We start from the raw sequence: 15,253 nt of genomic DNA on the forward strand, positions 1-15,253 counted from the left end.
AACGGTAACTTCATTAACACTGGGCTGTAGGGCTGCTCGATTATGGCAAAAATGATAATCACGATTATTTTCACTGAAATTGAGATCTCGATTATTTGACAATATTTATTTAACACCTCCAAAAGTTGATTCTGTTCATCTGGACGTAGTGTTTTGTGGGAGAAACATTTCGTCACTCATCCAAGTGGCTTCTTCAGTCTCAGCTGACTGCAGGTTTCCCCAAACTTATAAACAGTATATTTGCATAATGACTGAAACCAGCCCACTGAAGGGACAATGGGCTGGGAGGTCAGTTCCTTAATCATAATTATGCAAATTCTCATGACCATTGATCAACAACCACTGATCAAAACCCACTGATCAAAGACCACTGATCAATGGCCATGAGTACCATTCAGAGAGAGTTGGGGAATGGCTGCAATCACAGCATTGTAGGACGGCAAAAGATGTACCCTTAGGCCCCCTCCTCGATTCAGAGATGGTCTTTCCCTTTTCACGTAAATGGCCTCCTTGACTCCACGCTCAAACCAGCATTCTTCCCTGTCCAGGATGTGTACATCCTCATCCTTGAAAGAGTGTCCACTAGCCTGTAGGTGTAAATAGACTGCAGAGTCCTGGCCTGACGAGGTAGCTCTTCTGTGTTGTGCCATCCGCTTCGCCAGAGGTTGTTTGGTTTCCCTGATGTATAAATCCTGGCAATCCTCCTGGCACTTAACAGCGTACACTATGTTACTCTGTTTGTGTCGGGGGACCCGATCCTTGGGGTGGACCAATTTTTGGCACAGCGTGTTTTGGGGTTTAAAAGCCACAGAGACCCGGTGTTTCGAAAAAAATGCGTCTCAACTGTTCCGATACTCTTGACACATAACATAACAATAACAATGTATTGAATAATGACTTTAAAGATTGTCAAATAATATAAAATAGTGTGCAAATACTGATAACAGTGCAAATGTTTGCAATATAAAAAATAAATGAAAAATGTAAACATCTATGTTTAGTGAACTTTGCAGTGTTGCTCTGTGGTGCAGCTACGACACTGTAGCAAAGTTTACACACTATGTCTACTTGATCCACGTCTGACTCCGCGAACCCATAATGTTTCCACACCACTGAAGTTTTTTTTTACCTCTCTTTTCACCCAACAGCAGTCACTCTCCTCTCCAAATAACTTCTGCTTAGCTTTCCGAGCTTCCCTCGGGTCCTCTTAATCAGCGGTCCCCAACCCCCGGGCCTCGGACCGGTACCGGTCCGTGAGTCGTTTGGTACGCGAGAGTTGAGGCTCAGGTGTGAAATGTATAGTTTTCAGGGTTTTTATCGGTTTTCAGCGTTATTTTGTTATCGTTTTTATCGTTTACTCGGTTTTCCTTGGTCTTTTCACGTGTGTTATGAATACATTTTCTTTATTTCGGTACCCGTGCTAGTTTTATTTTGTTGTATTTATCCGTGACACCTTAAAGGCCGGTCCGTGAAAAAATTGTCGGGCATAAACCGGTCCGTGGCGCAAAAAAGGTTGGGGACCGCTGTTCTTAAATGTTACGACACGTGTTCGAAATGCAGAGAGGTGCGCTCGATTTGCCACACGGAGCAGCGCGAGAGTAAAGCACGAGGGAGGGGCTAATAATCGGCTCAGTCTTTTTTAATGATCGTTGAAAGCCCAGATCGTAATCAAGAATAAAATTTGATTAATTGAGCTTTATATGGTGTAATAGACTGCAGTTTTCACAAGCAGTCTTTTTTACCAGAAGACTCTACTTTTGTACCAGAAACACTGATTCTTCTTCAATTGTCTCTTATTGATATTTTGTTAGCAGATATAGTGCAGCCTCATCTCAACCCATCATCAAGGACCATTTAATTTCACTGTCCCTTTAAGAATGCTGCTCTTTATTGAAATGAGCTATCTGCGTGTTTGTTTATAAATTAGAGCAGCGTCCGGAGATCACCTGCAGGACTTTCTGTTCCCATGGGCACAGTTATATGATTGGAGCCCTTAGATTTTACATGCCAGTTTTGTCAATGACCACTAATTGTTTTCTTTTCTGTGAAACATTAGTCTGGGAGAGTAGCATCAGCAGGTTGGGAGGCATTAAACCTTTGTAGGTGCTTCTAAAGGAGGTGAGAACAATGTTGTGCTAGATTTACAAAAAACAAAATTGTAATCAGAGTATCATGATAAAGGCATGCAGCCCATCCTGTAATGTTCTTGCTGTAATTTTTTACTTTTCTTAACACAAACAGTGCACCACCACCACCCTCTTGCCCTGCCCCATTCCAATCTTTGTTGCTGTTCGGGTTTTCCTACCTCTTACCTCAGTCTCCATTTATAAATCTCATTAAAAAAAATGCTGTTTGATTAGTGACTTACTGAAGTTGGCCAGCCTAATATGTTTGATCAGGGAGTGGTTGCAAGATGCACACATGGTGGAGGATAAAGATAGGATGAGAGGAGGAGGAGTAGGAGGGAGGCTGAAGGGAGATGAAGGGCTTATATTTCTTGGGTGAAGTTCTACTTAGGTCGCCAGGGATAAAAACAGGTGATTATAAGAAACGGTTTGATTTGGAGCCACACATGTCTGTCTTGGGGACACGAATGCGTCAATACCATTTTGAGGTTTATTTTAGAAGTTGCTTGCTGCATGGTGTGAAATGATATGGGGAAAAAAAACATTTTAATCTCCATTCCCATTGCTGCCATAGGCCTTTTGCCTCATACTGCATGTATATAACATCAAGTCAGTAAATCCCAAGTTTCACATCTGTCTAATGATGAGGTCTGGTTCAGCTGTTTGCTTGATATGTGATCAGATTCCTCAGGCCACATCCTGAGGGATTGGCAGTGCCCAAAATTACTCCTGTAGAGTTTACAGCCAGGATTTAGCACATGGAGTTAAGCTATCTACACAAATCATTCCGTTTTTCATTTGCAGAAACAGTCCTACAGACATGATTTACAAGTACAGTGCTGCTTACATGAAATCCAAGGGCAAGTCAAGGCTACAAATCACACCGACTTTGCCTCTCTGTTTACGATGTCCTGTTGGTGTCATAGAAAGGGACATATTCTAAATCTCAAGTTACAAATTACAGCATTTTTTTTCCTGTTGTATTTAGTTTAATCTGTGTCATAGTAAGTGGAAACTAGGACAGTGTGTCACATCCCCCAGAGAAAAGGATAGACAGGAAAATCCTTTCACTCGGCTGTAAGTGTGATCCAGCACCGACTAAGCACCGGCTCGCCCCTTGACCACGGTCTCAGTTTTGTCACTCGCAAACACAGTTTTCTCAGTAAAAGCTATGCAGCAGCAGTCACTCACTGTACGCTGTCTCGGCACACAGAGGGTGACTAATTTTAAGGTGTGATTAGCTTGAAGGTGTGCCACATGAATACAAACATGAAAGCGACTGCTTAGAAAACGAATTCATATTTATGATTCATTCTTATTCTTATTCTTTTTCATTTATCAGAGGCAGACATTTTACTATTAATGCATATGATTATAAAGAAGAAAGACGCCTGTAATTAGCTTCAGCTGTGTGGGTGTTTGTTATTTAGGCAGCAAACATAATTTTATTTAGCTGGGGTGGTGTCACAAGCAATATTTAGAACAATACTTAATTAATTCAGAATAAAATGGAAGCAATGTGCTTGATTGCTGATTTTTTTTTTTGCCATTGACTTTTCAGTCCAAATCCTGACCTGCATTTCAATAATGCCACAACAGACCAAACTATTGTGATTCCCAGTCCGAGGGTGTAAGTTCCCAGGGGGTTAGGCTAGATGGAACTAGTAGTTAACTAACTAACAGCCAAAGGCAACAGATAAATGAATTATACAGATACATAACAGTGAAATGCTTGATAAATGAAAGTCCTTGACATATTGAAGAAACATTTGTAACTTACAAAAATACAACATAATGCATGACTTTGAAACAGATTAGTAGATATAGAGGTAGAAATGAGGGGATAGAGGGCCTCCTGGTTTATCAATAACCCTTAAACAGGCTCATCATTTTTTTGCTGTGTTATTTGAAACAACCTATGCAAGGTTAAATACAAATGTGAAAGCTCGATTTTTCCCTGTCGTCCAATTTAAAGGTGTAAATGTTATAAACACGTATTTGGCAGCTAGAGGATGCCTACCTTTAGATTTTATCTACGGCTCATTAAAGTAGCTTGCACAGCCTAGAAATTGGTAGTTTTTTAATGGGGCATAAACAGTTGCATAAACAGTTGCTTAACTATAAGTTTTAAATGGGTAATCTGAAGGTATTTGCTAAATTGTAGCTCAGGTGTAATGTGAAAGAAGTTAAAGACCGGGAATATTATAAATCATTCACTTATGGAATTGTTTAAAAATGAACAATAGACATTTCACTGTAGGGAGAAAAACGGATGGATGAATACAGCAGTCCACGTGAGAGTTGGGTGACCGCCAAGAAAGATGTTAGACACAGTGCTGCTTAGGAGGTTAACACCTGTGACACCTGCAGTGTCCACCTGCAGTACTGCATAGTCTGTGGCTAAGTTGGAAAAACAGAGCTGTGTAGTTGCAGCTCTCACTTCTCCAGACTCAAGATACACTGCTGTTGGTGCGAGAGGAGAGAAACAACAGGGAACGATTCACAGTGGGGTACATTAGCTGAACAAATTCAGGTAAATTGTGTTTATTCACAACACTTGCCTGGTTTACCTTTATCTTTAAGGCTTATTTAAAATAAGAATTTCATTTTGCAGTGTAAAATGCTGTGTTTATTTTTACTGTGCATATGACAATAACATTTCTTCAAGGAAGAATAATCCCCCTACCCCCAAACTCCCTCCCTCATCATTTCATGTAAGGTTTTGGGAAGCTAGTTTAACCCTTTACTGCACTGTTTCTGAAGTGTTGCTCTTCTGTCTGGTGCTGTTCGTCTGGCAAGCTTGTCATTGCTTTTTTGGCCATGGATTGTCACAAATCACCACCATGCCACATCTCCCACAGCATGCAGGGTCCAGGACAGAAAATCAATGGACTCTCATGGGCAACTCCATCAGTGCACTGATGGTGAAGAGAAGAGGGTGGGAGTCAGGTCTGCAAAATGAGGAGAGGGAGAGATGGAAGCAGGTTTTATGGTGTTATTTTTGTGCCACTATTCTGAGCGCAAGTAAAAAAAAAAATTGAGCTCACGTAAAATAATTTGCAGGTGCAAGTGTTGCATTTTGAGGAGAAATTTATTTTGAGCAAAGAAAAGCTAAATTTGAGTGAACAAATTCATTGCTGCGTGCAAAAAATGTATTTCAGTGTTTGCTGTTATCCACACACACACAATAGCAGCCCCTCACGCTCAGTTTTTGCATTTGCGCTTGCTCGCAATGTGTTGCTTGCGCTCTCAACATTTCTGCCCGTGCGCGTTCAGCTCTTTCTGTACACCGTTATACTTGTGCCACAAAACCAGCCAATCACAGACTTGGATGCAAAAAAATCTGATTGGTTGTTTTGGTCTCCAATCAGCTCAAAATGACGAAAGGCAATATCCCAGGCATCTCCAAAAACGTGCTCCTCCACCACTGCCTCGTTTGAGTTTTGGACGAAATGGATTCTGAGATATTGCATTTCATCATTTCGCATTGCATATTGCAATAAATTTCTCCTCAAAATGCAACACTTGCACCTGCAAACTTTTTTTTACGTGCGCCCAGAATAGTGGCACAAAAATAACGCCATAAGTTTTAGGGGCATGTGAGGCCCGATTTAAGAGCATGTTTAGCCAAACAACGACAATAAAGAGAAATACTGAAAGAGATGAACGCCTTTGTATCTTTTGAAATCGAAAGGGTTTTGTCACCAAAACCAAGCAGATACTGAGCACAAACATATGACAGAGCCATGCTTTTCCAAAGATGTGAAATATTCTGTAGGGTTTATTCTGTAGGGTTTAAAAGTAGGGTTTATCCAAAAACCATATATCACATAAGCTGACAAAGGCAAACAGCTGTTTTCTTCTTTGGTTAACCCAGCTGTTCTCCAACGTTTCTCCAACACTATCCATTATCACAAAGTTGTTCACTCTTTGTTTTTTATCTATGGCACATCTACGTACCGAGTCAGATCAAATATTTTCAGTTTGGAAGACTTCAACTTTCCATATCTGAAATATGTGAAATATGAAAATGAAGATGTTGGAATAACATACAGGGGTGCAGGAAACAAGAAGATGACAATGTATGAATGTTAAAATAACAGGACGGAGAAATTAAAGGAGAGTGGGGGTGGGGTGGGAGATTGAGTTAGCGCACCATAATGAAAAGGATTGAAAGCAGGAGGGAACATGGACAAGCCTGATAAGCAAGTGACTGAGAAAGACGTAAGTGTTTTGGATTGTGTCAAGCAAATTCTTTCAAATAAGAGCAGTGGCTCATGAAAGTGATATCATATGGAAATGTCTCCAACACACCATTTAACATTCACTGCTGGAACTGACTGTAGATATGATTGCCTCAGGTTGCAGGCAATGCATGCAAATGTTATGTAAAATATGAAGTGTTGGCTTCCCTTTTCTGAATTATTTCATCCAAATTTTCTCATTAAGGTTTTAGATTTCACACCTCAATTTCATTTTACTGATACAGTTTGCAAAATGAAGCTTACTTTCACAGCTACTAGATCCCTGGTAGAGATTCTTTCCAGTCTGTGAAATAAAGGCTAACAGGTTATTGTCATTTTATGTTTCTGTTTCAGTCGTGGACACCAAGGTGATCCTGGAGGGTTTGCAGAGGCTTGGCCCCACACCAATATATCTACCTGTCAGCTACCGGATCCTCAATGCAGAGTCAGCGTTCTTTTTACAGGAGGCAAACCAGGACTTAATGAGGAACTCCAGCCTCCAGGCTCGCACGGAGTCCTTTTTCATCCACCAGGCCCGGCAGATGCCCTTTGTCAATGCTAGCTATGGACCACTGTCTGTCCAGCAGCCTGTCCCCCTGGAGCTGCTACAGACTTCGCCAGGGCCCTTTAGCACACCCTCTTTCACTTCATCCTCAACAACATCAGCGTCGGCATCGCCTCTCTTTACATTCAACTGGAAGGTGCACACTTACATTATCAGCGAGAGGATTCACCCTAGCTGGCCGAAAGTTCAAGTGCTGTTCTATATTGCAGGCAGGGACTGGGATGATTACAGCACCATCCACAAGCTACCCTGTATCAGGATGTTTGCCTTTCATGAGACTCAAGAGGTGCGTGGAACATGCAAGCTAAAAGGCGATCTGGGGATATGTGTTGCCGAGCTGGAGCCCCTGGCCAGCTGGTTCAGCCCACCTACTGTCAGGCCTGGTAGGCAGAAGGTCTCCGAGGAAGCCCAAGGCACTCCGGTGGAGCTCTACTATATGGTTCAAACCACAGATAACGGAGACTGCACTTCAGAGGATTCAAGAAAGGGCAGCTCTGTCCTCACAGACCAGCCGAGGCCGTTAGGGTACTTTGCAGGGCATACCCCTATGCAGCGCATTGGAAGTGTCAGACTGTTTCAGCCACTGTTGGAGCTGAAACTAGACAATAACTTTGTGGTGATGGCACCCTCCAAACCCATTCGGCAGCGAGAAACAGTCTCAACTTTTCTGGCTCTATCTGCTCTTTCTTCAGTACAAATTTTCACCCTCAGGTGAGTCAACCTCCTCCAGGGAGAACACAGTTTACTTTGAAGCTGTACTAATGTTTTCTCATTCTCCATTCTCCAATTCAAACAGAAATTGTTTGAAATGCACACAGTTGAAAAGAAGGGTTTCATTTGAACTTAAAAAAAAGAACAAATGATATATAAAACCCTTTGAGAACACTAAACATCCAACCCTTCGATAATATACAACATTTACAATTTATCCATGTTTGAAATTGTGCTTAAGCTTATAAAACTTTTCTTAAGAAGTTCTTGGTCATTGTCACACTGTAAAAAGCATCAGACAGAGTAGAACTAATCTTGCAAAATAACAAAATATTATTGTTTCTAAAACAGTGTACTGTCTGAGTAGTTATATTACGCAGATAAATGTGCGCTCTTGTTCATGAAACCATATTCTACAGGGAGAAAAGGTGAAGCATAATTATCATATTTCCTTTGGCCAGAAACTATGGTCTGGAAAAGCAACATAAAGATGACGACCTGCACTTTACGCTTGATGACAAGTTTTGAGACCTCAGTATATATCAGTAAAAAAATGTAAGAAGTTAAACATAAATCAGTAAATGAAATTAATAACTTTTTTATGTAACACTTTTTTTCAGAGTTACGAAGCACTTCACAGTTTGAATAAAAGCTACATATTGAAGATAGTGTACGCCAGGGCTCGGCAACCCTGGTCACGCGTGCCGCAGCTGGCACGCGTAGGATTAACTGATGGCACGACCATAGCTGGACTGGCCATCGATGGTGATTTTTCTTTTTTATGGGCCGATGATTTTTTTTTTTTTTTTTGTAAAGGCATAAACAATGAAAGGTGGTGGATTGGCCAGATGTGTAAAAATAACTCAGTTGTTTGGTGGTGGCTATGGCGAAGCTTCCACAGAGGCCAGCAGGTGGATGAGAGAAAGGGGAGGCAGGAGGAGGAGACGGCCGCCGGTCCGAGTGTCAGGTGAACTGAACTTCAGGTAAGAAGTTATGACCTGCAGTCTATCTGGGTCAGATATAAACCAAGTTCAGGTGTAGTGTATTTTCATTGTGCTGACTTTTTACAGTCAGTTACAATAACTCGTACTGCGTGAGCTAGCATGATGGAGTTTCTATACAGCTGGGTGGGTGCTATGATGTTACTAGTGAATAGTGAACTTTATTTTATTCATAAGGTTTGTTAGTAGAGTTGCCAACCGTCCCGTAAAAAAACTGAATTGTCTCATATTCAGAGAAAATGTTACACGTTTCGTATTGAGGTGAAAAGGAACAGTTTGTCCCGGACTTCAGCTAGAATGGAAAAAAGACACAAAGCTTGAGTTATTCTGTCGTTACGCTGCACAGCTGCCTCTTCTTCTCTCCTTCTCTCTCCTCCCTCTCCTGTTGCTACTTCATCAATCAATCAATCAATCAATCAAGGCTTTATTTGCCACGTGCAGGTTGCCCTGCAATGAAATAGGACCCCCCCGCCCCCGACCTTACACACACAACACAGACATCACATGGGGATACAGGTCGGAGATCGGTAGCGTTACAGAAAAAAAACACTGAAATATACACTACAATGGGAAAGTACAAGAAGAAAAAAAGAGACCTCTACTCATGTCGGGCTCCTGGGAGGACAGCAGCAGCAAAAACTCCTCTGCACAAAAAAGCACATAAATGTCCACAGCACAACATTATGGAACACGTGACAAGCCACAGGGTCGGGTGGGGTGTGAGGAGTAATCCGAAGCAAACAGAGCAGCCATGCTGCCCAGCGCTACCATTCCAGCGTGGGTTCAGACCCGCCGTGTTCCCAGGAGGGAACAAGCATCGAAGGCGTTTGGAAAGGGAGGGGGGATGAGTGTGTGCATATCAGTGTATATGTATGTGTGTGCGTGTCCAGAGTTCAGCTGAGACAGTGTCCTTCGCCCTGCTAGGCTAAGTGTACAGTCTTCTAGCCAACCCAGGTGGCCTTGCATGGAATGGGAAGGAACAGTCTAAACACAGTCGTTATCAGGGTGTTTTTGTTCGGCTCCAGCCTTGCGATTGCAGCTGGTGCCGAAAGGGTATCCGCATGAAGTGATGGTGCTTTATACTTTAGTGCGAACAGCTCATATGATCAGCTGATCGGCTTTTTTCTCATTTGTTTATCGCCCACTTTGCGCCAGAAAGAGGAAACCGGCGGACGTCGCGCTAAACAACTACTTTTATTAAATAATTATCTGAATCTTACAACTAAAGTTTTCATCTCATGTAAAATGTATAGAGATCATACATATACCAACAGGACAGCGTACATCACTGTCACAACAGCATTCGTTTTCATTCAAAGGCTTTATGGCTTTTCCTATAATACCTGGTGGGCCGGTCTCTAGTCAAAATGCCCGGGCCGATTTTTTTGACCCAGTCCAGCCCTGGGCACGACACACAGTGAATTAATCTGAGAAGGTGCATTTAAAAATAAATGGCCATGCCAGCGGTGCACATTGCAAATTAGCTCACATAGACACATTAGTTGTGCCGCTCCTTAATGATGGTATCTTAGCTAACAACCCCAACTACCAGATTCAACTTGTAGTTGGCTAAAAATAACTTAGCCTACCGGTGAGAGGGACATTGCTAGCTGGCAGTTTTTTCAAGCGATGTTGAAATTCCCACATTCCAACACTTCAAATGCTTCAGGAGGTGGAGGACATCGAAATGCAGCTGATTGAACTGAAACGTTTGACTCTGTGGGGGTCAAAGTTTGCAGAACTACAAACACAGCTGGTATCCATAGCTGTGCGTGTTCATGGAGTTTGCATTTTCACCTGCTGGACATCACTACCTGACAAGTTTAACTGTCTTCAGAACATTGCAGAGGCCTTATTGACAGTATTTGGCTCTACATATCTGTGTGAGCAGATTTTCTCTCACACGAAGAGTGTCCTCAGGTAGCTGTCTGAATGCTGGACACTCGGAGACCTGTGTCTCTGAGTGGGAGCCCAGAGATCACATTAATATGTGTATCCCTGTATCAACAAACATGCCATATTGGCCCAGTTTATTTTTCTTATCATTGTTGTGAGGAGACCACAAATAGCATTTGCATTTTCTGTTGTACAGTTCATTTGCTGTTATGGATAAAAAAGTGTCTTTTTTTTGTTTCAAAATAGCTGATAACTATTCGCTGATAGCTGCCAACATCTGCGAACAAATATAATTCTATAAAGTTGTTCTATATAGTGTGTAACTGTTGATATAGAGCGTTATTAAATTTATTGCTAATGCAATCATATGGCACACTGACTTCTGAGGAAATTTTAGATGGCACTCATCGTCAGAAAGGTTGCTGTGTTCAAACATACAGACACATAATCAACCATATGGTCAGTTATTCATTCCAACACATACAAATAGTGACAAACTATGGCTGAAAATAAAGGGGAAAGATTAAGGGAAAACTAAGCTGTAAAAATGAGTTTTTATCAGAACAAATAACAGAGTCAGCTGACCTGATTGACTAAGGAAAGCTGTTCCACAGTGTAGGCGCAACAACCTCAAAAGCGATCCCCTCTGGTTTTAAAATCAGAGCGAGGGACAGTTAGGGGACCCTGGTTAGAGGATCAGAGATACCGGGTGCTATGATAAAGTCTCAGAAGCACTGCTATATAAGCAGGGCCCTGTCTATATAGAGCTGTGTGTGTTAGTAACAGAATTTCAAAGTGGATTTGTAGTTTCACTGGAAGCCAGTGAAGGGATGCAAGAACAGGTGTAATATTTGACTGCTGGCTAGTTTTTGTCAGCAGTCTTGCTGCTGCGTTCTGCACTAATTGGAAACTGGCTATGGAGGACTGACTGATGCACGTGCTGGGAATTACAATAATCAAGGTGGGAGAAAATTAAAGTGTGAACTAAAAATACCAGATAATTGAATGACAGCAAAGGTTTGATATTTGCAATATTTCTTAGGTGAAGGACACAAGATTGGATGAGCTTTGAGATGTGAGTTTCAAGGTTGTGGGGGCTGATATATTGACTGACCCCTGTCTGGAATCTCAGTTTTACCAGAATTGAGATGAAGGAAGGCAAATGCCTACTTCAAGTAGGCTTTCAAAGGGTAAAAATTTAATCAAAATCTGCATTTACCAACTGGGATTTAAAGACAATGCTGTCTGTACAGTACTGTCCAGCAAGAGTTAGGTGTTTTGGCTTGGGCAGTCATTTGTCTACTAGGCAGAAAATGATAATAGAAAGAGATAAAGCTAGTATCACAAACAAATAAAACTAAACAAGGCAGTGTCCTTATGTAATTTGATTCTGAACACAACATAAACCACACCCACAGATCCTTGCTTCGGTGCAAATGCTAATTTCACTTTAAACAACTACTGACTCCACAACAACTTGAAATCTTTAAAAAGCACATTTATGTTAAAGTTTTCTGTGTGTGTGACTGTGTGTGTGTGTGGGGGGGGGGGGGAATCTTATCTTGATCATGTAAACAATATACAGGAGATCATGTAGCAAAGAAAATGCTTTACAAAATAAAAGAAAATACATTTCACCTGTTCTGATTTACTTACATGTCTAAAAGGAGTGGGAAGAAGTGCACACTTATTTAATCCCACTCCTTTGCCATTATCAGTTAACATGGTCTTTCCTCCCCACTGCTGTCAGACTCTACAACAAAGACTTTTGCAGCTGATCAAACCCACACAAACCCACACATGAGCAATAAGACTAAGTGCAATACTCTTTTCTGACAAAGTTGTATTTTCACTCAGTTGTATATAGCATTTGTATTCTATTTTATCCTATTTTATATTTTATTCTATTTTATTCTACTGTTTATAGTATTTTATTTGATTCTATTCTGTACAGTTGTGTACAGCATATTATTCTTATTGTATTCTAATTTTTGCTGTATAACTTTGCACTGTCCACTTTCTTCTGTGACAAAACAAATTTCCCACGTGTGGGACTAATGAAGGTTATCTTATCTTAACATTTATTTAGCTTCCTTACTGATATAATCTGCAGTAATAACAATGAACATATTTCTAATATAATATATACACCACATAAAATATTAATTATTCATATCAATATGTTTTTGTAACTCCATAACTTTGCCTCCTCACAACAAAGCCGGTACCTCCAGTTTTGAAAAGTTAACTGTACAATCCAAACAAGCACCAAATAACAACATTCTAAACAGAGACTGAAATTCATCATTTTCCATTTCTTTCTATCTCATGAAGATTGTATCTTTATGACTCTTTTTGAATTGCTTTATGTTTGGACATTGCTCTGCACTCAAACTGTTCCACAGTTTCACTCCACGCACAGAAACACAAAAGCCTTTCCTGGCAGTACGCACATTCACAGTTTTGAAGTGACAAAAAACCCTTAATTTATAACTTATTTTTCTCAAAAAAAAAACATGCTTTGAATATCACCTGTATTATTATTCGTTTTTTGTTCTGAACAGATTTTGTGCTTGATTTATTTTATTAATGCTCCAGAAAACTGAAAGAGCAAAGCATTTTACACTTACCTTCCAGCGAACGAGACACTGTTTTCTTCTGAGTGAACAGAACTCCGGAAAAACTATATTATTTTTTACAAAAACTGTGATGGATGTGTTTTATACAATCAGCTTGTTTGTCTTGTGTGCCTACAAACTTACATTGAAGGATATTAGATTTCCCACAGCGCTTACGTCTCAAACTGCATGTATAGGAGTTTGTTTGCAGTGAAGTGGATAACACCTTAATTACACATTTGTGCTACTTATGAAGACTGTTTCATGTGTTCACACTCAAAACTATCATGATTTAAAAAAATTAATGAATAAATCTGAGTTGAATCTGCACAGTAGCAGCAAAAATGTATTTGATTCATTGAGCTTTGTCTCATACAAATGACTTTTCAAAGAGACGGTAATTGCTGCATGTTGCATGATGCAAATTAAGGTGTAAGGAATATGCATTTCCATCAAGCTACTTTTATTCGAGATCTAAATCATGGCAGATGAAACGGTTAGTGGCCTCAAAGTGGAGCTGTGACAGAGAGCCTTGGCAATTTGTCAACCCTGGGTGAGCAGGAAATCTGCCAAAAAGCCTCATTGCTTTTTCTCTCACTCCAGTGATGATGAACTCCCATGAAGTATTAGCGCTCACATTGTGTGTTTATCACATTTGTCAGCATGTGTGTAAATGGGAACTTTAAAGGCGGTATTTTTTCCTTTAGTGCCTCTTTTGCACCAGTGTTGCACCCCAACTGTTCAGAAGTTCATCTTTTTTATGTTTTTCCATAGGGATAGCAAAGACTTAAAATTCAGCCAAAATACCTAATTAGCAACCAAAAGATTAAGCCTCAAAGTGTTTAAAAAAATCACAGGCTACTTTAGACTACTTGACTACCAGCATGTCAAGCTGAACATCCGTATGCTGATGATTAATCTCGCATTTGCTTTGTTGTGCGTTGCTTTTATCTTACAGGACAAAGCCTGTGGTGCTATTCAGTGTGGTGTTCTCCCAGCTGCTGGATTTTCTGATAATACAAAACTTTCTTTAAATACCCTTTAAGGATTTGAAATGCCCATGGTGAAGGTGTGAATTCAAGTTCGGCATCACCAGCGGGCGGTTGCTGGAGTTTGTGTTGATCCTTATTTTAAATTGCTATGTTGAACAAAGAGGTTTTTCTTCCCTCTCGCTCGAAGCAATGTTTGCCTATGCAGACCGTGGGTGTTTATGAGAAGCGTACTTTACAAGTAGCTTTGGTATGTTTCCCCCAGCCACTGATACATCATTAACTATTTATAGGGTTATTCCTTTCCTCTCCGCATTATTGCTTTCTCTCCTTTTTAACCCCCTCCTCCTTTTCCTCCACCAGTTAACTTTTGACAAAAGAGTTGTGGGACTCTCCCAAGATAGCATTTACTCCTAAATGTGCTGCTGTCAGCTGGAATCAGTGTTTATATGCCTCCACACCAGTGACAGCTATGACAAGAGGCATTCTGTTTTCATGCTGTCCATCCCATTGTTGTGAAGGTGATTTTTGAAGGGTTTTTTTTTTTCAAATTTGTTCCCAGCAAAGTCACAGTGACTTCAATTCCCCTCAAAAATGTATGTTTTCTTTTTAATTGAGAGCACTCTAAACAATCAGCAGGTTTACATTTGTTAAACAGGGGTTACTATTCTATCTTTTGGTTCATGAAGGTCTTCACAATTGTCAGTAGGGTTGTCAAAAATGTAATAGTTGCTAATCAGTATCGAAATTGCTATTTGATTAGGTGCTCTACTCTAGACAGGCAGGCAACAAGCCCCTCCCCTCACTAGCAGCTAAACACATGAACAGTAGTTGACAATCACAATGCTGAACACCACTGAATGAGGAATATTGTGGTTTTAGGGGGCTAAAGATCCCTTTTTAACAACAATAAAATATTAAACAGTTATAAATGTTAATCTGGCCAGAGCACATCTGATAGCCACATTATCACTAAGGTAGTGGCTATGGTTAATAACAGGATCGTGCTAATGTTGGACCTAGGCAGCAAAGTTATCAGTCCTTCCTGTAACTTTGATAGACAGTGTTAATTTGTCATGATAACACAATTATTTGTGTCTAAA

At 40.6% G+C, this 15,253-nt stretch overlaps 1 protein-coding gene across 1 annotated transcript in view; it reads left to right on the plus strand.

Moving 5' to 3' along the window:
• Positions 1-15,253, plus strand: part of LOC146514430 (transmembrane protein 132C-like) — a 221,030-nt gene that overhangs the window by 62,512 nt on the left and 143,265 nt on the right. The window contains exon 3 of the mRNA XM_085168522.1: positions 6,725-7,646. Within this exon, the coding sequence (XP_085024648.1) occupies positions 6,725-7,646 (922 nt within the window). The remainder of the gene's footprint in view (positions 1-6,724; positions 7,647-15,253) is intronic.

Source organism: Neolamprologus multifasciatus, chromosome 7 (genome assembly GCF_963576455.1).
Source record: "Neolamprologus multifasciatus chromosome 7, fNeoMul1.2, whole genome shotgun sequence".
Lineage (NCBI taxonomy): Eukaryota > Metazoa > Chordata > Actinopteri > Cichliformes > Cichlidae > Neolamprologus > Neolamprologus multifasciatus.